The following is a 23,640-nucleotide window of genomic DNA, read 5'->3' as shown; positions in this document are numbered from 1 at the left end:
TAACTTCAGCAGTTATCAACTCATGGCCAATCTTATTACATTTATATATTCTCTCACTTCCCCTATATTACTTTTGAAGCAAATCTCAGGCATCATATAATTTATTCTATAAATATTTCAGTATGTACCTATAGCACTTTCATATGATTATTAGCAGCAGCAGAAAACTCGCTAAGATTGATTCTCTCACACTAAGATTAATGGTTCTCTCTCTCTGTATTACAGTGTTCATATAAAACATTAAAAATAAGATTTAGTATGATTGAACCTGGTGTACCTCCCAAAAAATAAAAATAAATAAATAAATAAAAATAATAATAAAAATAAGATTTAGTGATAAGATTCTATCTTTTGGGTCTTTCTAGAAGACCAACAATCTTTGGCAAGTGGACTGCCAAAGGGAGAATTGGCTTTTGCTCTGTTTGCCCAGTCCCGGAATATTAAAATGTGATTTTTAAAAGGAAATCATTTTTCTTTTATTCTCCATTATAGTACGCAGAATTTTACAAATAAACTTTGTAACATTTGTACTTATTTTAAGACATGATAGGTATCATCACAATGCATAAAATTCAATACATATGCTATACAAGAGAAGTTTTGATTTATCAACTTTATTTCAAAATGTTGAAATAAAAATAAAAGTTTTATTTTTTAAATTTAATTAATTTATTTGGTTGAGCTGTATCTTAGTTGCGGCAAGTAGGCTCCTTAGTTGCAGCACATGTGCTCCTTAGTTGTGGCATGCATGTGGGGTCTAGTTCCTTGACCAGGGATTGAACCCAGGCCCCCTGCATTGGGAGCTCAGAGTCTTAACCACTGCACCACCAGGGAAGTCCCAAAATAAAAATATGTTGAAACAAAAAAGTTGAAGGTTAATGAAATTATGGAGTTTCCTATTACCATTTAGGCATTCATTTGCATAATCAGTAATCCAACATTCCGTTTAAAAATTAAAATTTTTTCTCTCTTTTCCCTGGTACCACAACCTAATTTTCTATTTTATCTGTTCAGTAACATTCTGGGGTAACTCTATTATCTGTTTTCCCCAATAATGTCATATTTTTCTCCCAGAGATAAGAATGAAATATATGTTAACATGCAAGAATTAAAACCTATTACCTGATTAGCATGATAAATGAAGTTAAAGATAATGCATGTTTCTCCTATTCCTAGGATATTTGTTTAAGAGCAGGCTATGCATTAACCCTTTTTGCCTTCAATAATCGCTTTCAACAATACTTAATATTGGAAAGTGGAATAATGACCATATCAATTTTTGAACCTTTTCTTGAATCAACAGTTGAAACTGAGAAGGTGATGGCAGCATTTCAGGTATAAAATTGAAGGTTAAAACTTCAAATCAATATGTCTTTGGACAGTATTTTTATTTATTTATTTTATTGGCTGTGTTGGGTCTTTGTTGCTGCACACGGGCTTTCTCTAGTTGCGGTGAGTGGGGGCTACTCTTCGTTGTGGTGCGCAGGCTTCTCATTGTGGTGGCCTCTCTTGTTGCAGAGCACAGGCTCTAGGTGCGTGGGCTTCAGTAGTTGCAGCACATGGGCTCAATAGTTGTGGCTCACGGGTTCTAAAGCGCAGGCTCAATAGTTGTGGTGCATGGGCTTAGTTGCTCTGCGGCATGTGGTATCTTCCTGGGGCAGGGATCGAACCCATGTCCTCTGCACTGGCAGGCGGATTCTTACCCACTGCACCACCTAGGAAGTCCCTGGACAGTATTTTTACACAAGCCTCTTCCACCTTATAAAAACTCCACTATCTATGAGGATTTCTTCATTTATATAGAATTTAACAAGCTACAAGGCCCTTTTGCCTTTATACCTCATCTGATGCTTATAACAACCCTATCAGGTTGATAGGCATACAGTATTATTTTCATTACCCCTATTTTACAAGGAAGTAGACAGAGAAACATGGTAGTGTCCAAGACAAGTTTTCTAACTGCAAATCTTTAGCTGATCACCTAATTCTTCAATCATATAGACAACCATATATATCTGGATTCTTCTCGGTCTTATTTTCTCTCCTTTTTCTATCCTATGACCTTTAGTATTTTCTATGAACCCATACTTCAAGGATGCGAAAGTTGCAAACACTGTAGAAAGAATAATATGGCCTACAGTGGTCACTGCAGTGATCAGATAGGGATACATACTCTAGGTCCTCCCTGCACAACTTGCTTCTCTTCTATTGAATCATACCAAATTACCCCTCTTTTCTGAGAAGCATCCCCTCAGAAATAAAAGGTTAATCACAGGAGCTGCGTAGAAAATGTTCAATGATTCTATGCCTCTTTTTTCTTTTTAGATTATTATATTAGCTAAAGTCATTATAGATGTGGACCACATTACTTTGACTGCAAGAGGTGTTACTATTTTAGTTGATAGTCTGTATTCAGTTCATTCTACTACTATTGTCTTGACAGGTAAGAAATAACTAGAAGCTAATCATATCCACATAAAACTATTTTCAAAAAAATTTTTTTGTAATCTGTGCAATAAGAAAATAATAAGCCTGATATTCTGTCACACAGTTTCAAGAATGAACTCTTGTAAGTCTATATGGAACTCCAGAGTTAAGTCTACATGGGACAATGACTCTGTACCCCAAACAGAACCTTTCTCATTTCCTAATTACTTTTTTGAACTCCTACTTTTTTTCTGGAATGTAAGATGAGAATTCAACTATGAGCCACCAACAACAAAATTTATACACTGATTTATAATAATACTGGCAGACTTATACTGATAACCTCTGTCTGGTTTCCTTTTGCCTAACTGTGCATATCTGGCTAAAATTTAAGAGTTCTCTATGTTGCTATGCAATATAGCAAAGCAAAATGGCCCAACAGAGTTTCTGACAGAGTGCTAATTGTGTGACTATGATCTATGCAGACCTAACTCTCCAGATAATCAATACATCAGCTCACTTGAGCTATCATGTTCAATACAACATAAAATAGTATCAAAATGAGAGCCATATGGAGCAACGACTACCAAAAAAATAAATAAGGTATTTGTTCTCTTAACTGAAATGGATTACTGAACACAGCGAAGGAAACTCCACTTGCTGCCATAAAATTACATTTTTATGGAGTGTACTTACTTGGCATGGAAGATAAATTCAAGCAAACCAAAACTTTCTGATGAAAACTATCTAGGAAAAATACATGTTTAAAAGAAGTTACTAGATATATTTTTATCTGAATAACACCCTTAATTCAATGTCATAGTAATTCTATGACTCTGAAACTTACACTTGTAGTGGGTTTAAATTTTACTCCTCAAACTCTTCTGTGCTATATTATTCTAGCTTTCAAATATTAATTTTCCCAGGCTGGTAGAAACAATCTCAAAAATTAGTGGGCTTTCTCTGCACTCCACCATTGGAATCATATGCATTTCCGGAGTCATATGCATGTCTTGGGTATCTCAAGCAAAGCCTGATATTCAGGCCTCAGGTATAATGTAAAAAAATGATATGCTCAAGTCCAAGTTGATATGGTTTCCAGATGATGCTCCTAAAGCATAGAATTTTGCAGAGACTGAGATTTCTATTGCCAAGTGTCCAGCTTTCCTATGTACACCACTCAACCATTCTTCACTAAAGCTCCTGCTATCTCTGTTTTAGTCTTAGATTCTCTGCCCTTCCCCATTTGTTCCCCATTTCTTACTCCCTATCTTTAAAGACTCCTCTGTCCTGTCCTCCAGCATAATGCCTTTTATAAACTCAGGCTTTTGAAAATATAAACCTGAAAGAAAGGTTATCTTTAGACAATGTTTGCTCTAGGCCATACAACCAAGCCCTCCTCATCCTGAGGCAATAAATACAGAAGACTTCCTGGCTTATAATGGAGGCTAGAAAAAAATACAAGAACAAAAACTCAGTTAATACCTCAATACACTATCCACCCACAAATGTAAAAATACATTTATATCATAAAATTTGTGTTACACTAATTCCAACACAGCAATAATATTGTAAGAGTATCACATGAAAGTTCTAAAAATAAAACACGAATTCGAATGAAACTATTTTAAGTTGGTAGCTGCACATTTAATTAATTACTAGATCACTTTATTACTTCAATCTCAAAACATTTTTTTTATGGCAAGAATTTCAAGGATCATAAACTTTCAATAAGCAATACATTCCTTGATTTTAAAATACCATTAAGTTCTTAAAGCCATCTAAATTGCAAAAAGCACATTAAATTTTCTTACAGCAAACATTATGTTTATAGTCATTAAAAAAAAAAACCATAAAACCTCAAAACAAAATATATCCTGAAGCCAAGAGGAAGAAAACCTCTGATTTTTTTTTTTTCTTTTTTTTTTCTTTTGGCACACGGGCTTAGTTGCTCCGTGGCATGTGCGATCTTCCTGGAGCAGGGATCGAACCTGTGTCCCCTGTATTGGCAAGCGGATTCTTAACCACTGCGCCACCTAGGAAGCCCAACCTCTGATTTTTTAAAATTCTGTACTCTTAAATATTTAACTTTTAACCTATTTAACTTTTAATCTATTTAACTTTTAACCTAAATATTTAACCTATTTAACTTTTACTGTTTGTGACAGAAAACCAAACCATAATTTTGGGGAAAGTTTATTCTAATTTAACACGCATGCTTTTTCTCAGCAGTTCTTCATTAATAGAGATGTCTTGTGACTCAAGCGTTTTTAATACTTTTTAATATATGCAAGTGAATGAAAGCACAGTATATAAGTTTATATCAATTAAATAACACAGGCATTTTTTCCCTTAACTTATAGGGAATTTAATAGCTACCCTGGCTCATTCTAGAGCTGGTATTCCAGAAGCATTTACTACATTAGGGACAATCCAACGGCTTTGCTATCATTTGTACTCAGGACAAGAAGAGGTAAGGGAAAAAAAAGTAATTCTAAAATAGAATATTCTAAAAATATAATTTGATTCTCTCTCACTTCTATGGGCTAATTTCTCCACAGCCTGAGTGTTACATAATAGTTCATATTACTAACTCAAAATTTGATGATTTTTCTAGTACTACATCTGCTATTCGCCATTCTGGTTTCCACAAAACATGCACATTCGTTTTAACTTCAATCTTTAAGAGTCAGTCTACAAATAAATACATGGATGATACAGAAATTTATAAATATTGATAAAATATTTTATATTTTGTAATTAAAATCACGAAGTCATTTCTATGATTATTTATAATAAATGAAAGTGGAATCCATTGGAAAGTTTTCCTTACCTTCCAAACAGCGTTAGAGTGAGGGTACGTGAAGACCAGGCTGGCCATAGTAGTGTTTTGCCTCTGTTTCCTTTGCTTTTCCCACAGGGTCTAAGGCTCCAACTTTAGGGTACAAGGGAATCACCTGGAGGACTTGTTACACTATAGACTGCTAGGCTCCATTCTCAAAGTTTTTGATCTAATACACTTGGTGTAGGCCCTACATGTGCATTTTAAAAAAGTTCCCAGAAGCTAAGGCTGCTGGTCCAGAACCAGTGTTCAAGGCGTGGAAGAATTTTGGGCATATACAGCAGTCAGATGCCAATGTAAAGACCAATAAGTCAACCTTCTGGTACCCTGCATGGGCCTGGTTTATGTTCATTTGTTTTTGGCATTTCTTATTCCTAAGAGCTTCCCAGGAATATACTTTTCTTAATTATACGAGTGTAAGTCAAAAATCATTGGCATTCTGGTTGTATTAAAACTTCCATAAATTCTACAGCCAGAGTGCAGTAATTTTTGACTCACCCTCGTATTAGCAACCTGATTACTTCAGTCAAATGCAGAAGGTATTTCCTTCAAAGAAGAATTACTTTTTCTGGAGTCCCATGGCCTAATACTTGTGCTTGTTTCTTTGGTTTTCCCAGTGGAAAATTGAGTTGTTTCCCTGAGCGGCATATTTTTAACTTAATTTTATGCTATAGTCTCTTACCTGGCTTCCTATGTTACAATCAGTGCAGTTTTGAAAAGTCCCAATGTTCAGTTCAATGCACCGCCAAAGTAATTAAATCAGATTCTAGGGGTGGAATAGACATGATTTTCCTAGCTATCCAGGTGATTCCAATGCACAGTGAAGATTAAAACCTACTGTGTTAGTTCAAACTCAAAGGTTCTTACTCAGGCTGCCTATTAGAATCACCTGTGGCACTTTAAAAACAACACACAGTGCTAGATTCTACTGAGAGAGTCTGTATTTAGTTGCTGGGCTTTTTAAATTTTTTTAAACTCCTGGTGATTTTAAAATGCAGTCGGGACTGAGAACAACTACTAGAAATCAATGGCAATTGACAGCCCTCCCTAAAAATATGGCTGCTAGGCTTCCACCTGTAGATTGCCATCATCTGACATACACATGTGCTATACATAGCTACAGAGACTTTCCTATGAAATATTTAATGAGAGCGCTAGGTTAGATTAAAATAGAACAAAGCTCAGTGGTTAAGGAGAACTTCTTTCTTCTTCATTTAGGTTCGCGTGGCTTGCTCCAGTGCTCTTGGCTATTTAACTTACAATGCAAATGCTTTCCGAACCTTATTAAAGGAATGCAGGAATAAGCCTAATCAGTTCCTTCGTATAACAAATAATATCAGCAGAGATGCAAGTATAAACCCAGCATTTTTAAAGGAATTTCAAATGCAACAAAAAGTGGGACTTCCTTCCTTAAGGTATTGTTCCTGTCTTTGAAGTTGCAGTACTGAAATTACTGAGAGGAATTTTTAAGGAAGTTTAAGGAAGAACAAACACGGGGAACTATTCTTGATATGAAACTATGCATTGTATAACAAAGGATAAATTTCATTCTAAATGTCCATTGCCAAAGCCTGTTTTAATTCCAACTTAGCAACAGAATTGTGAGTATAGACAAAAATACAACCAGGGGGATCCTGCCTGGCCAGGATTATTCATCCACCTTTCAGAAAAGTTTTTGGAAGATTGGTTGCCTCCAAGTTTGATCCAGGAAGCCATTTTTTGGTAGACTGGGATACATTTGAGAGCTCTGAGGCAACAAGGAATGACACTCTGACCTTGGCATCAAATGGGACTTTTAGACTTGATCCAAAGCTAGGCCAAATTCCCAGGGCAGAAACAGGGCTAAATCAGACCTGGTGGCTGAAGTTATAGCAAAGATTGCCAGGCATTTATTTAGAGGATTTTGCCTCAGTGTTGTAGTTCTATCATGAACTTAAGTTTCTGAAAAAAAGAGAGGAGAGGAGAATCTTCTTACAATGGGCATATTTTCTCTTTTTCTGTAATTGTAGCTGAATTACAACTCTCTGCAAATAATGCTATTTACATATAGGAAACAGAACTATTCAAGATATATTATTAACTCTACAATAACAGAAGAGAATAGGACCCAATAGCGTATCATGGTTCTATAAATCGATTTTAGAGAAAAATGAGTATATCTTCAGTTACTTTAATTTGAATTCTTTGAAAAACTGAAAACCCCAAACTGATTATCTAATTTTATATAATAAGCCAGGGAAAACTAAATTACAATTGCTTTAATTGACAATGTTAAAAAAAATTTACTAATTAATAATAAACAATTAATTTAGTTTAAATAATGGAAGCATTATTTTACAGTCACTCCCACAGCTAGCCCATATGGCAACTTTTTGGCAATCAGAAAAAGATGCCCCTTCCTCAGTACACTTTACTGCCATTCCCTGGAAAGTGGGTGTAGTAACTATACAAATCTACAATGACTGTGAGGTGAATGGCACTCTCTGGAGTTGTGAACACTCAACTTGCAGGATTACAAGCAGTAACAAGTGGTCAGTAAACTTATAGGAATGGCTACCAAGTGAGGTGGAACTGGTGAGCAAATAATTTCCCCCATAACTAATAATAGTTCTGTGCACTCAGAGCATTTATATAGACTATTCCCTTTAATTTTCGTAACAATCCCGTAAAGGAATTTGATTTAAATGAAACTATGGGAAATGCACTAAAAGATTATTAAGTTCCACATGATATTCCTTGATACAACTACTGGAAACAAAGTAGATTGATTTCCGTTGGGATCACAACAGCATTGTTTTGTTGGAGTATATACCACTTCTCTATTCCCACACCCCTATTCAGCCACAAGAATGGCAGATTAGACGAGTTTTTGGATGTATAAATTTTGAAGTATGTAGAGAGCCATGATTTTATTAACTGACTCTGCACGAAAGTAATCTGAGCCTAACATTAGCTAGTTTCATGTTACCTTATAGCCATGAAGTTGGCATACTAAACGGATTGGAGCCTGTGCTCATTAAAGTTGACAGCAAATGTTCCTCATCAAATTAACCAGGAGCATGTTTGTAATAAGCAGTTTTAATATTTTAACTTTAATCAAGATTTACATTTTATTACCAGGGAAATTTTGTAATACCATATTTAGATGTTACATGTACAGGATGGTGATTAAAATAACACTTCTTTTAAAGCCACACACATCATATTAACTTAGGTATACCTTGTTATTCTTTGGCTTGAAACACTTCATTGGTATCCCATTGCTTTGAAAATGAAGTTTAAATTTTCTCTTATTCTTAATACATAAAATGCCCTGATCTTTATTCTCCAACCTTATCTCCCATCATGTCTCCAGATACCTTTAATTCCAATCACACCAGACTACTTAGTGCCCTTTGAACATGTCATTGTTTTATAGTATTGTAATTTTTCATATCCTATTCCCTATATCTGGAATACCCTCCCCCCCCACCTCATCCATTTTAAAGATCTATTTTCTTCAAAACCTAGCTAAAGTGTCTCTTCTTCCATGAAGCTTTCCCTGATCACTCCAAGCAGATTTACTCTCCCAAATGTTTTGGGTGATAAGTGAGTAAATGAGTGACAGAATATAAAATACCTACAGGTAACATGCATAGTTAGTACAGGTCACATGTATAAATTAGACCATTACGCACTGAACATGGTACCTGAGTGTACTAAGTCTTTATATATTTCTAGTTTTTGTGATAAAAATGTTTTCTTTTTAGTCTGGAGAAAAATGGAGGACCATCCATAATTCCTGTCTTTAAAAAAGGTAATTGATTTTTCTTTTATCTCTGAGATATTTTCTAGGCCTGACACTTTACAATTATTCATTTCTAAGAATTTGAAATGTAGAGACTACCAAAAAAGTTTACTTGTAAACTGCTTTTCTAATTCTATGTACCTAAAATATCTTCCCATTTACAAGCTCATGTTAATCATTTCTTTTAAAGCTTCTCTACTAATGTCACTTGACAGAAATCCCTCTTTGCTTTTCCTCATAAGCATGCATAGTAATGTCATTATTGAACCAACATGTAAGTATGACTTTAATTACGACTGCTATTATTCTGTTTCATGTATCACTTGTCTATCTTATAAGTTCTTAGGGCACAGACCACATTGCTTCCATTGATACTATGTAGAGTTTTATACAGAGTTGGTAGATGATGGCTGAGTGGCCTAGGCCTGTGAGATCAGAGTTCAGATCTTATACTGTTACTCATCAATTCCTATTAGACATGTAATAGGGAAAATAAATTACTTACTGATTTTATGTATATGCTTAGTGCTTGTTCATGTGTGCTTAGTGTAGGACCAAAATCAGCCTTACTTGGAATATTATTTTACTGTCAAAAGCAAAAATAGAACCTTCTGAAATCAAGATCACTTTGCTGGAGTCACAAATAGAAAGAGAATAGGAAAAGCAAAGGAGAGGAAAGAACTTCATTTATTCAGGGAGTATCTGGGGGAAGCTAGGTATGTGTGGGAGCTATATTTCTGAATATCATGGGTAAAAGAATGTCTGGTTTTTGTATAACTTCTTTAGTATAAGAGTAATTTACATAAAAGAATAAAGTCAGTTCCATTATTCCTTCATTTTAATATTGGTTTGTGAATAACGATATGTATATCAGTAACAGTCTGATAAAGTTTTCACAGGTTTGTGGTAACAAGAAAAAATAAGGATAATCAAGTTTCTGATCATGTTAATTTCATTCACATAAAGTCCTCCATTTTGAGATAATGCCTTTCTTTTGACATTAAAATATCCCTTCTTTTACAAAATGATGTTTAAAGTAGCTGGCATTTGTGCTTCCATTAGTGCCAACGTGGCATAATAAAAAGTTGGGAACCATATATTGATTCCTACAAATTTTTGCACTCCAGCATCTAAAAGTCTGGAAGCTACTGATCTGTTCTCTTAGTATGTTTTAGTGTTGTGAAGAAAACAGAAATATATAGAAATAGAAGCAATGAGACTATGCCTAGGGCTCTTAAGGCTTAAGAAAGAGGCACTTAATTGTGGCTCTCTAATTTTTAGGGAAAGAGCACCGAAGAAAATTAAAACCCAAAATTCAACCAAGAGATTCTTTGACTTTCATACCTCCTGTAACTAACTTCATGGGACTCTTCAAAACAACAAAAAAGACTACTGTTTCTCATAATATTTTTTCCTTTTCATCTGCAATTTCATCAGATATCATAACTGTATCAAGACCAAGAATAGTGGTTTTGAGTCAACTTGGGAAACATGTACAGAAAGCTAATCTGGAGCCTGCAGAAGGCTAATAAAAGCATTTCAGTGTAAAAGGATTCCTGAACAGTCTTTTAAATTTTTTTATTTTTAATTATGGTAAAATATACATAACTGAGTAACCTTTTTGAACGGAAGTTCTTGATATTGATACTTAAACTTTCCTTAGCATGTCTACTGCAATTTAACATCAGGTCAGAGTTACGGTTTCAAAAAATAAGTAGAATTTTCTATAACAGAATGTCTGCACTTTAAACTACTAAGATATAGCAACTGACACAAGTGGCACAATTGGTATATATATCAAGTGTCTGACACATTTTTAAATTGGTATGCTGGGCTAAAAAGGCCTGATTCAAAGTAGCCCACACATTAACACTCACTGTACTACCTTAAGATATTTAATGATAAATACTACAGATGCATGTCTTCTAAAATCTGAAATATATACTTTAAAAAACATTTTACTAAAAAAAAATCTGTAATCATTTCCCATCAAGCACAAAAGTATGGCAAAAAAGCATGGCCACCACTGTTGACCACTGTCCACATGTATAGAGTATCTTTGGTTTGCAGCTGGAATAGGTGATATTCTTTGTGGCTTAGAATCACATGATGTCTTTGCCCAAAGAGTACTGTTTCCAGTAGGTGCAAGTTTTGATGTATGTCTGCTTCTCATATTTTACAGCAGCAAATAGATTTAACATAAAAGCTAACTAGATTTGAGTAGGTCCTTTAAAGAGCCCCCCTTTTCTCTGTCCACTGTGCTCAATTGTCTCTATAGTCTACCTGGGCTGCATTGAACATATATATTAATTAACAGTTATTTTCTCCAACATGCCTTAACATAACAATAATGTTGGTGGTGATTGTAGCTACAGGTACTTAGGGGTTTCTGTGTGCCACAGTCCAAAGCCTGTGCTCTTAACCACTGCATAAGAAAAGCTCTTCAAATTCAATTCAAAATTATCTTAATAGCTCTGAGTCACAACTTCCTGGTGGAGAGACTAAATATAGGAATTCTGGGGAGAATGGCATATTTTATACTAGAAAGGGATAAATAATTCAAATGATAAAAACCTGTGTCATTTATTCAACACTGTTAAGAATTCATATAAATGGAAACATTAAGCCTCTGTAGACATTAAAAAAAAAAGCCTTTAGAGAGCAAACTTTGAGCTTTGAAACTAGCTTCAGGTGGTTTCAGAATTAAGGATCACGGATTTTCTGCATTCAGTAACACAGACATTTCCTGAGTATCTTGGCCTAGCCGGACCATCCTACCACGCTTAAAACTTTACAGTATTTCTCCTTAAGTACGGCCCCAAAGTACAGATTGCTTTTGTACAGATTGCTTTTATTACCCTGCATTTTCTTTTTATTTTTAAAAATTATATATAAGATGAGAAAGGCCTCAATATATAGATAGTTTCAGCAAATTGCCTGCCTGTTACCTGTACTATAAGCTAACTTTGGCACATATGCTTGCCAATATAGAGTTCAGTGTTTTCCCTTCCTTTTCCTTCCCATCTCTCTTTCTTCTTTCTCTTCCTTCCTTCTGGTTAAATACTTAAAGACCTAAAGATATGGAATGCTTCCAGAATATGCTTGTTTTCTTTATCAGTAGTTTACCTTATTATATCATGAACTCAATTTTGACATGTGTGTTTGTAGCATCTGTAATATTTTTGATACTTTGAAATTTTAATTCCTATTTTATAAAATCTGTGATGATGGGAAAAATTTTGTTCAGTTTTCTTCCATAGTTTATATGCACTCTTACTGTAACAGCCACAGGAAATACACTTTCTCCCTGGGTATTCAGATTCACATGATACAGAATACAAATTCAAATGTAAAAGGTGAATTCACAAACTAATAGTTTCTTCTACATGATAGTTACAAGCCAATTCTATCATACCTATACCTCAGCATCAAAGAATGTAAGCTTTATAAATGTTGCTATTTCTATATGTTCTCTCATATAAATTATATTTTCTATTTCCAGGATAAAATGGAGGATCATAAAGCAATATTCTATGATCAGAATTCTAGAAAAAAGAATTACTTATGGAATTTCCCAAAAGGAAGGTCACCTTAAGGAAGGATTAAAATAAGAAGCCTTTTCATTCTAGATTTTTATCCTTACCCTCTAGTTTCTCAATAAAGCAAGTCACTAATTAGAAAGTTAACAAGTTGATCCAGTATGGCTGGTGTAACATAAATCTCTACTAGCAAAATCCCTCAAAGGACATTAAATAGTTAGTAGCATCATCCTTATATTCAAAGGACAGTACATTCAGTTATTTTAATCTGGGCAGAAACAAAGTCATGAACTGTTATGATATCTGCAGTAAAAGTTCAGATTCAAAAGATATCCAAAAATAAAACAAAACCCTTTTCACTTTATATATTTTCACTGATTAAAAATACTTTCTAAAATAATGAATGTGAATATATGTGGCCAACTAAAAAGCACAATATATACTTAAGGGATTGCTTGCATATCATATTTCTTAAAATCTCAGATTTTAAGAAATGTATAGAAATCCATTTGCTCCAGAGAAGATACACAATAATATATATTTTTATAATTACTAACATATATTCTTTTGTTTTGTTCTCAGCTGACATGACTTTGACCTGGCTACCCTTCTAAAATTGCTCTCTCATTAGAAAAGTCAGGCTAATGTTTCAGTAGGAGCTTCTACTATCCTGCTATGAGAAAGGGGGGAAAAGATCTATGCCCGTATAATATGGGGGCAGGATTTAGCAGAATCGCTATATTTTCCCCAAGGTTTTTCTTTCTACTTGCCAACATCAGTACATTCTTTTCCCCACAAGATGTTTTATTTTGGTTTTTGATAATAAAAAAAAACCCTATACTCTATTATACAACTATAACATATTACTATAGTCTCTCAGAAGAGCAGGTTAAACATCAAGCATAAGTAAAAGGATAACAAAGAAAGTCTTGATGAACAATTAATATTGTATATTTGATATACAAAAAATAAAAACTTTATTACTACCTTTAGGGATTTTTTTTGAAAAGCAAAAATCAAATCTTCATTTTTAATCGTGGTACTTTTATGGCAGCTTCTCCAACTTCTTTTGATATATCTACTCCAAGAGGACATCTGCATCAAAATCAGACAAATCACACTATTTCAAATATTTGCTTACTGATCTGTCACTAGTTCTGCAAATTATTTGCTTAGAATCCTGACAAACAATATATGCATCTAGTGTATAAGTGATTATATGTGATGGTGGTTCTTGAATACATACAAATACAGTAGGACCTCAAACAGAATAATGCGTGAAGGAAGCCTAGAAATCTAAATTCGGCAATTTTTAAAAACCACTTTGAGGTATAATTGACATGTTAAAAGCTATACATATTTAATGTATACAATTCAATGAGTTGGGTATGAGATATTTTTGAAAGAGTTCTATGGTTCTCAAATGCTGTAAATAAATAAAAATTTGAAACAGAAAAAAAATAACAAAAAAATGCCTTATAATGCTCTACAAAGCTAGAAAGGTAAACACAGTTTACCATACAGCTAAAGTCATACCTGCATTTATTCTAACTTTAGAAATTCCCCAGGTTTGCACCAGTTCTCCTCTGACGTTTCAAAAGTTGGCTTGCTCCTTTGTCACTGGTGGCAGGAAAGGTCTTGGAGCCTACCCTCTTTCTCTGTTCTTCCTTAGTAAATAATTTTGGCCTCAGATTTCTGCTGTTTTACAATGTTGTCCTATACAAGGCTTCAGCTGGACCCCAACCTAAAAAAAGCCATCATCTCCAGCCTCAACACTGCCACAAGAAGGCAGTGCTGGATCAGATGGTAGATTCCACCTGCGGCTAGGCCATCAACTTTAGGGATTCTTTCTGCCACTACTGATTAAACTCTGTTCATTTATGATCAGCCTTAATAGTCTATGGTTCACATAGCTATAGTTACGTACTAAAATGCTGAAAAGTTTTAAAACAGCACACGAAACAATGTTGAAGATAGAATTATGTTGGATTAGGAAACATAATCATGCTTTACTATTTTTACTATTCCAGCATTAACTTAGACCAGAACTTGGTAACAAATTGAAAAACTGTGCTACTCCTAGAACTTTGATTTGGGAGAGGAAATAAGGCCTGCAGAAAATAGCTATCTTTTGGCCATTTCTCAGCTGCCTGTGGAGAATTATACTCACAACCCAGTCTCACACCTGAATGCTTTTTGCACATTCTCCTTAAGTTTCCAGCATGGCAACTGGTGCTGAGATGGTCCTGACACTGCAAAAGTCCAGGTCATGGACATGGTTTCCATTCTGGTCCCAAATGAGGGAATTCATCATCCTTACCCACTGCCTGTTTCTAACCTATGACTTGTCAACATTTATATAATTTAAGGCTATAACAAAAATATTTTTTATAAGGTATCTACTGCCTAGGTGAGATAAAAAGAATTAATGTAATCTTTCTTCAAGTACCAACAGAATGTCAATGAAAACCTCAAATATAAAAGCAAAATCCAGGATTTGACTTTTACAATGCAGCTTTCATAAAGGTTATGAATGGTAGGTACCACGTACTTTGGTTCATAGCGGATGCCTTCTGGGTTGTGTAAAACGCCCAAGCCAGAACGCAGTCTTTCAACACCATTCCTAAATAAGAATCATTAAAAATAAAGTAACTAGTCCAAGATTCAAAGGAAGAAAATTTAGCATGATGAAATGGCAATTACTATTTACATAATCACGAGTGAAGCACAAATACCCACGGCTTACCATGCAATCATAATGCCGTTGTCAGTGCACAGTCTGGGAGGAGGACACAGCAAAGTGCATTGTGTTGCATTTGTCACAATTTCCAGAGCTTTTCGGATATATAAGTTACTTGCAACGCCTCCAGATACAACCTGAAAAAGTTGAGAAGACCAAAATTAACAAATATCACATATGAATATGAGCTAAGCTGTGAGCTAAACCTGGGGAAAATACTAGCATTATACAACAAGACAACATCACATTTTGGTAGGTGGGTAATGAGCAAGTGATATATCTATATAATAAACATTTGGAAAAGAAAAAAAATCACCAACAATTTCAATATTACCATATGATCACTACCATTTTTGTACATTTTCTTCTAACTCTTTCTCATTACATAGTACAGTATTTTAGACCCTGTAGTTTTTGCTTATTAGCATTTTTTTCATTTTACTACATAATTCTTAAGCTATTACCTTTGATATTTGTGTAATATTGCATTTTGTGAACCTACCATTTAACTATTTTCTCACTTTGCAATTTTCAAAAGAATAAAGTTTGAGATACAGCTACATAGGATATTTATAAAGGCTTGTAAGCACATTTAAAGGGATTTCATCAAAGGAACATAAATTTGAAGGAAACAGCCTATTTTTCTAAAAATAATAACAGCAGTTATATTGCATTTTATTTCATATTGTAAACCCTCTTTTAAATTTAATACGATGCAGCCTTGAACTTTTTTGCCACACAGGCTGTATAGATATCCTATAAAGTTTCCACGCCTGTACAAGAAATGGCTATTAGTTTTTGTTGTTTTTTTTTTTTGGCACACGGGCTTAGTTGCTCCATGGCATGTGGGATCTTCCTGGAGCAGGGATCGAACCTGTGTCCCCTGCATTGGCAGACAGATTCTTAACCACTGCGCCACCTAGGAAGCCCGGCTATTAGTTTTTATTCTACATAATTTCACACTGTCAGGAATATCATATGGCATACAGATCTTTTCATCCTATGCTTAGGGTCAATTAAGTTCTGGGAAGAAAAGCAACATACTGCAAAGGATTACTACTATTCTAAAATTATAAAACTTACCAGTACTGCCTTACTTTGACATAACAAGTCTCTCTGCTTGCAAAATAGAATAGCACGATGTGTTCTTTTTGCAATGTGGCAGGCTACTGTATGCTGTACTGCAGCAGCAATATCTGCAGCTGAAGACAGGATTTGCCCGTTCTCAATACCTGCAGGAATGAGCAGATATTTTTAGGTACAACCCAGTATTACTTATTTGTCCAACTTCACTAATTAGAAATATACCTTCCTCTTTTTCCTTTTGCATTATCATCTTATCAACAACATGATGAAGTCCAGAAAAAGAAAAATCACAATTTTTAGCACGTTGCATGGGAGGTTTGAAATCAAAATGCAGTTTATTTCCCTGTTTGGCCAAATGCTCTATAGCCTTCCCACCACTCATGGTGGAGCACTCTGGATGTTTTATTAAAGAAAGTCTTCTTGCTACCTAGCAAAAACAAAAAAAAAAGTTTGTAATGTCATGAAACTGTACATTTTGAAACCAAGGTGCAAAGGAAATGAATTTTACCCTGGATGAATAAGACATGCTATACTTTTACAAATATGAACTATAGCTGGTGGTCAGTCAAGACAGACAATCTTGCTCCTTCTGACAACCTGATCAATAGTGGCCAATCACTGCCTTCCTATCTACTTTTGCTCTTCTATTGGGGATGGAAAATAGGTTTGAAAATGACAATGATTGCTTAATGATGAACTTCAAAAATAAGAACCTGCCCTATTTCTTCCAATCATTTCAGCTGTTGGCAGCACGTTTTTTGTATAAGGCAGTAGGCTTTAGGATTCTAAAACAAAGGAAAAGAAATCTGCTTCTCAGTGGTGTCAACAATCGTAACATTTAATAGAACTTTGTGCATCTTTTATGTCCTTATATATACACTTATTTCACTTTTTAAAGGTACATTACACTTCACAAAGTACTTTCTTTCACATATATTATGTTATTTGATTAAAAACATAAGTGTATATGCAAACTATTTGAGCCTTTATATACTGGTGTAAACCTTGTATCACTTAATTCAGGATGGGTAAGAAGGAATCTTTTATAAAATTATGTACTACTCTTTCTTTTTCTTCTATTGCACATAATCTTTTTCAGTTTAATATATTATTCAGAAATATTTAGATGAATAGCAGTAGTGCATCTATTACTATTTAGCTGAAACAGACACCTTAACAAAAAAGAATGGAGATATTAATTCTTAAATAATTACCTTGTCAAGCATGTCACCTGGTGCTATGTCCAAAGACTTTCCAAGAAGCAGAAAATCTGAAACTCCTCGAACTAATGCCAAAAGACAATGACCTCCAGAAATCAAAAGAACTAAAAAAGGAAATTCTACTTTATTGGTCAACCTAATAGTAAGTGCATGAGCTTCCATATGATGAATGGGAATGAAGGGCTTTTTCAACTGGTCTACCAGTTGTAAACTAAATGATAGGCCTACGCCCAAGCTTAAAGCAAGTCCTGGTTTTATGGTAGTTGCAATTGCTGAAAGTTCACTTGGAGAGACTTTACTGGCAGAGAGCGCTTCTTGCACTATGCGTTGAATATTTTCTCTGTGAAGCTGTTGAGCTACTGGAGGAATAATCCCACCTGTTCTGAAAGATACAAAAAAAACACCTTTTTATAACTTTAAGATTGTAAAAGTAGAGAAAGAAAAAGTATATATTATGGCTGAAGGTATGCTTTCAAATTAATTAGTATATAGCTAAAAAACATTAGTAAGTCAAGTATCTTCAAATTATGTGTGCCTTATAATGTGTACTACATTATAAGAACTTAAATGATTAAGGATGTAATTTAATGTCTCTGACTTTTCAAAACTGTACACAGCAAACTCCTATAGATTTGTTTCTTGATAAATGAAATCGCCGAAATAAATTTGAGAAGCATTCTAAGGAAGGAGTGTTGAATAAAGAAAGGACAGGATAAAACTGGATTTTAGGAAAACTATCTGCAGACGGGGAGATTTTTAAAAAGGTTATTGCAAAAGTATTTATGCACATCTTAAACTGGGTGATCATGAGAATGGAAAGAAAGGGACTGAGAGCCTTGAAAACTGTAATAATTAATTGGATATAAGGGGAAGGGGAACCAAGGCATCAAAGATAAATCCAATCTTGAGCTGAAATGACTAGGAGAAAAGAAATACTAACAGAGAGAAACATGAAGACAGTTTTGTGAAGAAGACGAGTTGATTTTTAAACACACTGCACTTGAGGCCACGGCAGGACAGTAGAAGGCTTGCAATTCTGAAATAAAGTTTGGGAATCCATTCTCAGAGCTGGTAATTGTGATTTTTGGTCCATGTAGGACAAGCAGTGGATGACCACTCCAAATGTCAAGAATAAAGAATTAGAAAGCAAAGCTGTTAGCAAAAAATTCGCCAGCATGTGACTGATCAGAGAGGCACAGCAAAAATATAGAGGGTCTGCAAGATGTACCTCTAATCTTGAAAAAAAAAAAAACCCAAACCTTCAAATATTTGATGTTGTAAGATTTATATACACGGCATTCAATGAATATTTATTTAATAGTTAAAATATGTATTGTGTCAGCCAATAAGGGCAATATTTAAAAGAAATGATCTTATTTCAACATGTTCATATTGCAATACCATTTTCCTTAATTTTTCAAAGCGACTTTTTCTTCTATATTCCTCAGTTCTGTTAATGGCATCAGTAACCTAATCGCTTGGATTTCAAGGCTCATTTTTATCTCCTTTCTTTCCCTCACTTAACACATTTAATTAAGTTTATCACCATTGATGAGGTCAGCACTGTCCTACTGACACCACCAAGTTCAGAAAGCTCTCATTAACTCAGCCTATTCAAAGCCTTCTAACTGTACTTCCCTAGATACATTCTCTGATCCTTGGAGTTGTTCTATATTGTCTTGCCAGAAAAAAAGCACATTGCTGACCTCATCACTCACCTACTGAAAAGCCTTTACTCTCTTGGAATTTGGAAGACTTTAAATCCACATTCTCTCCCTTCTACTTATCTCTTCCTCTTCCCATTTGCCTACTTCCCTTTCCTTTCTGTGCCTCTTCTATGTATTATCTTCTAAGGATTATGCTAAGCATCAGAGACAAAAGAGATGAATAAGACCATGGCTTTATTCTCAAAGAATTAATTATGATTAATAAAAATCAATTGATAATCAAATTATTCATAATTTGCAGACAGTATGGAAAGTGTATGGCTAAGGAACAAAGCTAATAAAGAGGAAGTGAAACCATTTAGTCTCAAGGCTGGAGCCAAGAGTCCAGGCAAGAGACAATAAGGGCTTGAACTAAGTGGAAAGGGGAGAAAAGTTTCAGGAAATATTTGGGAGGTAGATTTACTATGACTGGCTGACTCATTTGGATACAGAGTGGAGAGGAAGAAGTCAAGATTGTCCCTCGGGTTTCTGGCTCTGATTATAAGGACTCCTCTCCCAAGCAATCCTCTATTATGGCACTTTCCATACTATTTAACAATTACCTGTTTACTTCTCTGTCTTCTTCACTTATTTATAGTAGTAAGAGAAGTACTATTGTTACTAGTAATAGGTTTTTTGAGCCCTTGCTATTTGTCAAGAACTGCACTAAATGCTTTAAAAGAATTCACATTTAACCTTCACAATATTATGAGCTAGTTGCCATTATTATCCCCATTTCACAGACAAGGACATTGAGGCACAGAAAATGATGCAAGGTCTCAAAGCTAGTCAGTGGCTGAATCAGAATGTAAACAACTTTATATGGTAAGCTGCTCAGAGGACAGGATCATATATTTGTACCCACAGTGCCTCAGATGCTGTGTTGCAATTGTAGGTATTCAATAAATGCTGAGATGAGCTGAGGAGATGGTACCAAATAGTTTATTTGCCTGTATATTCCTCTCAACTGACTTAGGTGCTAGCTAAACTTAATGTTTGTCCAGTACTTTCTCACCTCTTCGCCTTTGTGGATGATGCTCTCTCAGCCTACAATATTCGTTCCATCTCCATTCACTGAAGGCCTGTCTCTCAAGGCCAGTGACACCTGCAGGTGCTGTGCTAGGCACTAGGCAGTGTAGTGGTTAATACAGACGCAGCCCCTGTCACCATGAAGCTTACAGTCTACTGGGGGAAAGACCGTACATAAGTAAACAAACATAAAAATTATGAAATTATGAAGAAAATATGCAGGTTATGGTGATATAGAATAAACAGGGTGGAGTACCTAATTCAGATTAAGTGGTTAGGTTATGCCTTTCTGTGCAGTTAACATTACATGTTCAAATGTCCAATACACCCCAAAATAATGAAAGGACTGAGACTGAGGCATGGTAATAAGTTATTGTCTGTACTACTTCTTTGATACTCACTTTATGCTGCCTTGCACTGTTAACTTTCCTTGTAGGTCTATTTATTTATCATGTCTCAAAGATTAGGTTAAGCTTCTTGAAGGCAAGGACTGGCTAGTATTTCACGGTGCCTTATTAAGACCTACCACAGTCCCTTTCATATAATATGTAACCATTAGAGGCCTACTTGCCTCTTCACCTATGCTATTTCTAATTATAACATTCTGTGTTATTTCTGTTATGCACCCCACAATCCTATAAGGCAGGTATTATCATTCCCATTTTATGGATGTGAAAACAATCAGAGAGGATAAGGAACTTCCCAAAGTCAGAGCCAATATCAATTGCTAATTCATTATTCAAACACAGGTTTGTGATCTCAAAACAACCTTTTTCGCTACACAGATGTTGTAAATTATGGCTTGAAGGCATATTTGAACTGCACAATATTTTAATATATTTGAATTACCTACTAATTTTTAAAATCTGGGAGATAGTACCATAACATTCTGGATTTCCATTTTTTCATGAAAATTCTGATGATCAAATAACATAAGGCCTACATTATTGCAGACAATAACTCATTACCATGCCTCAGTTGCACAGTCCTTTCATTATTTTGGGGTGTATTGGACATTTGAACATGTAAATGCTAACTGCACAGAAAGGCAATAACATAAGGCAACAATTGGCTGGAGCTGAGTAGTAACCTCAACAGGTATTTTCCACATTATATCAAACCCACTTATTTATGCAACCTGCCTGATAGCCCTTTGGAAACATCTGAGTTTATAAACCTGGCACCCTTCTGTGCTTTAATAGAATAGTAGATTATTATTTAAGTACCAACATGAGTTATATGTGTAAATGTGACTAGGATTTTCTTTTTCAGTGATTAACACAGGCTAGGTCAGGTCATACTTTCCTAGGACTTCAGTTGAGACCACGAAACATACAGGTGGACAAAAGAGGAAAAGACATTACTGAGGGAAAATCACAGATAAGTATTGGAGTTTAGTTTCTTTTTGGCAACAGGATTACCTAAGGTTGGGACCTTATTGTGGAGATCCTAAAAGCCAGATTGAAAGGTTTAAGGTTTTCTATAGCAGTTATTAGAAACTTTTGCATAAAAGAAGAAATTAGCTCCTAAAATTTAACTTTTATACGTAATAAATACAAAAAAATTATTTCACTTTGTTTTTCAAAAAAAAGTGGAAAATACCAAGATAATGTCTACTCACTTTAAATGAACTTCGGTTTGGGAATGTATTGCTTCTCCCAAAATATTTCCGGTTTCATCCACCACAGCAGCTGCTGTATCATCACAACTGGTTTCAATTCCCAGTACTAGGTTATGAAGATATAGTTTTCCAGGATGAAAATTACAACTTCTTAGAAATTCATACATTTTCCTTTTTGATGGTTTAGAAAAAACTCCTGCTGTCTTGTTCAATATTAGCATATTTACTGTATTGATAATTCCTGGAAAAGAATTAAAGAAACAAACTATTATTTGGAACTGACATTAGCCACTAGCCCATTCAGTAAAGTAAAATTCTGAAAACTTGGTTTATTTTTCAATATATAGTTTTATAAAATTTAGGAAAGTTTTGTAAACGTTAGCAAAAAATTTTAAAGGCTGTAGAAATCAGTTAATATAAATAAGAGTATAAATGAATAAAATGCTCTTTAAGAGGGAAAACGATAAGTTAGATATAAAATTTTTAGTATTACTATTACTTGTATGCTGTTCTTACCAAACTATTGATTATTCTTTATAAAACAGCTAATATTACAGTGCAACAGCTGCATGTATAGTCCTTTGGAAAGTGCTATTTATTTTTTTATAGCTAAAATTAAGACAAAATGTGGTTTTAAAAAAAATCAAACAATAAGGGCAAAATGGAACTGATGCAAATCAATGCATTCCATTTCCTGGAAACATCTTTCAAAAGAAAAATTTAATCATCTGGTTGGAAAGCAGAGATCCAACATAAAACACAAAATAAGATTTAGTAGTCTAAGTTTAGAAACAAGTGTTCTCATAAAGCTCATCTTAAAAGAACATCTCAACTAAAACCACCATAACCTAATACCTATTTTATCCATTAATTACAATTTTTCGAATTAAATCTCCATTTTTGCCACAGGTTTATCATAACAGGCAGCTCTCCAATTCCTCTTTTCCCCCAATAACAACAGTCCATCATTAAAGCACCCTGGTTTTCTCACACTGCCAGGTATCTAGTCTCATACCCCCCAAATCGCTTGTTCTAAAACCTTCTAGATATTTAAGTAGGCTCTTTCCCTATCACACTAATGGACACAACGGGAAAAAGCGGATGATGTTGGAACTTGAATTGTTCCACAGGAGCAGGGGGCATCCAGAGATTAGAGGTGAGCGACCTATTCACAGAGGACAGCTGCGGAGGGTGCAGCCCCACCAGACGCGCCGCAAGAAATGAGATTTAGGGTCACTAAATCCAGCCAAGGAAGCTTGTGCGAAGCCCTTCTCGTTCCGGCCAAGAAGGATCCCAAGTGAACCGTGGGCACTTGGCCTGCGCTGGTCTCTGTCTGCTCTAAGAAGGCGAAGGACTCTGACTGGAACCGCTTTTCCAGGCGCGCGAAAGCATCAATGCACAGAGGGCTGAGCCATTTCACCCTCCTTCCTCGTGAACAGTAGCTAGTACTCGTCTCCTTTCCGCAGCAAAGCCGATCCACTGCCCTTTCCTAGCCGCAAGAAGGCCCGAACCTGTCGCCCCGGAAGTGATGTCATCAACACAGTGCCAGCGTCCGGTCACCAGGGTCAACCATTCCCCTAGAGGGCGTCACTCTTAGAAGCAAATATAAGCACAAAAGCTGTCATTGCCCAAGAGGCTGTGCG

The 23,640-nt window shown here is 35.1% G+C and overlaps 2 protein-coding genes across 4 annotated transcripts in view; one reads left to right on the top strand and one right to left on the bottom strand.

Annotated features, from left to right (window-relative positions):
- The window catches only part of ANKAR (ankyrin and armadillo repeat containing), a 67,535-nt gene extending 56,950 nt beyond the window's left edge, over positions 1-10,585 (top strand). The window contains exons 17-22 of the mRNA XM_057744412.1: positions 1,177-1,335; positions 2,326-2,443; positions 4,791-4,900; positions 6,488-6,684; positions 9,019-9,065; positions 10,338-10,585. Of these exons, the coding sequence (XP_057600395.1) occupies positions 1,177-1,335; positions 2,326-2,443; positions 4,791-4,900; positions 6,488-6,684; positions 9,019-9,065; positions 10,338-10,585 (879 nt within the window). The remainder of the gene's footprint in view (positions 1-1,176; positions 1,336-2,325; positions 2,444-4,790; positions 4,901-6,487; positions 6,685-9,018; positions 9,066-10,337) is intronic.
- Positions 466-23,505, bottom strand: OSGEPL1 (O-sialoglycoprotein endopeptidase like 1). 3 transcript variants are annotated; one of them, XM_057744414.1, is made up of 8 exons: positions 21,998-22,127; positions 20,363-20,529; positions 17,636-18,023; positions 16,644-16,848; positions 16,419-16,567; positions 15,342-15,472; positions 15,147-15,218; positions 466-13,690 (listed from the first exon to the last, which is right to left on the bottom strand). In XM_057744414.1, the coding sequence occupies exons 3-8, from the start codon at positions 17,801-17,803 to the stop codon at positions 13,612-13,614; spliced, it is 804 nt and encodes a 267-aa protein (XP_057600397.1). In that variant the 5' UTR covers positions 17,804-18,023; positions 20,363-20,529; positions 21,998-22,127; the 3' UTR covers positions 466-13,611. The 3 variants fall into 3 exon arrangements, with proteins under 3 accessions (XP_057600397.1, XP_057600398.1, XP_057600396.1); XM_057744415.1 differs by having other exon boundaries at positions 20,363-20,532; positions 21,998-22,124; XM_057744413.1 differs by lacking the exon at positions 20,363-20,529 and having other exon boundaries at positions 21,998-23,505.
- Between the last annotated feature and the right edge of the window lie 135 nt (positions 23,506-23,640).

The sequence above is a fragment of the Hippopotamus amphibius genome, chromosome 8 (genome assembly GCF_030028045.1).
Source record: "Hippopotamus amphibius kiboko isolate mHipAmp2 chromosome 8, mHipAmp2.hap2, whole genome shotgun sequence".
NCBI classification, from domain to species: Eukaryota; Metazoa; Chordata; class Mammalia; order Artiodactyla; family Hippopotamidae; genus Hippopotamus; species Hippopotamus amphibius.
Note: the sequence above shows the minus strand (reverse complement) of the source record. Positions and strands in the feature narration are given on the sequence as shown.

Coding starts and splice junctions, on each gene's coding strand:
- OSGEPL1 (XM_057744413.1), bottom strand. CDS start 22,218: ATGCTAATATTGAACAAGACAGCAGGAGTTTTTTCTAAACCATCAAAA. Junction 16,849..17,635: donor CAGGTGACATGCTTGACAAG/GTAATTATTTAA, acceptor TGTTTTTGCTAG/GTAGCAAGAAGACTTTCTTT. Junction 16,568..16,643: donor GCAAAAGGAAAAAGAGGAAG/GTATATTTCTAA, acceptor TCATTCCTGCAG/GTATTGAGAACGGGCAAATC.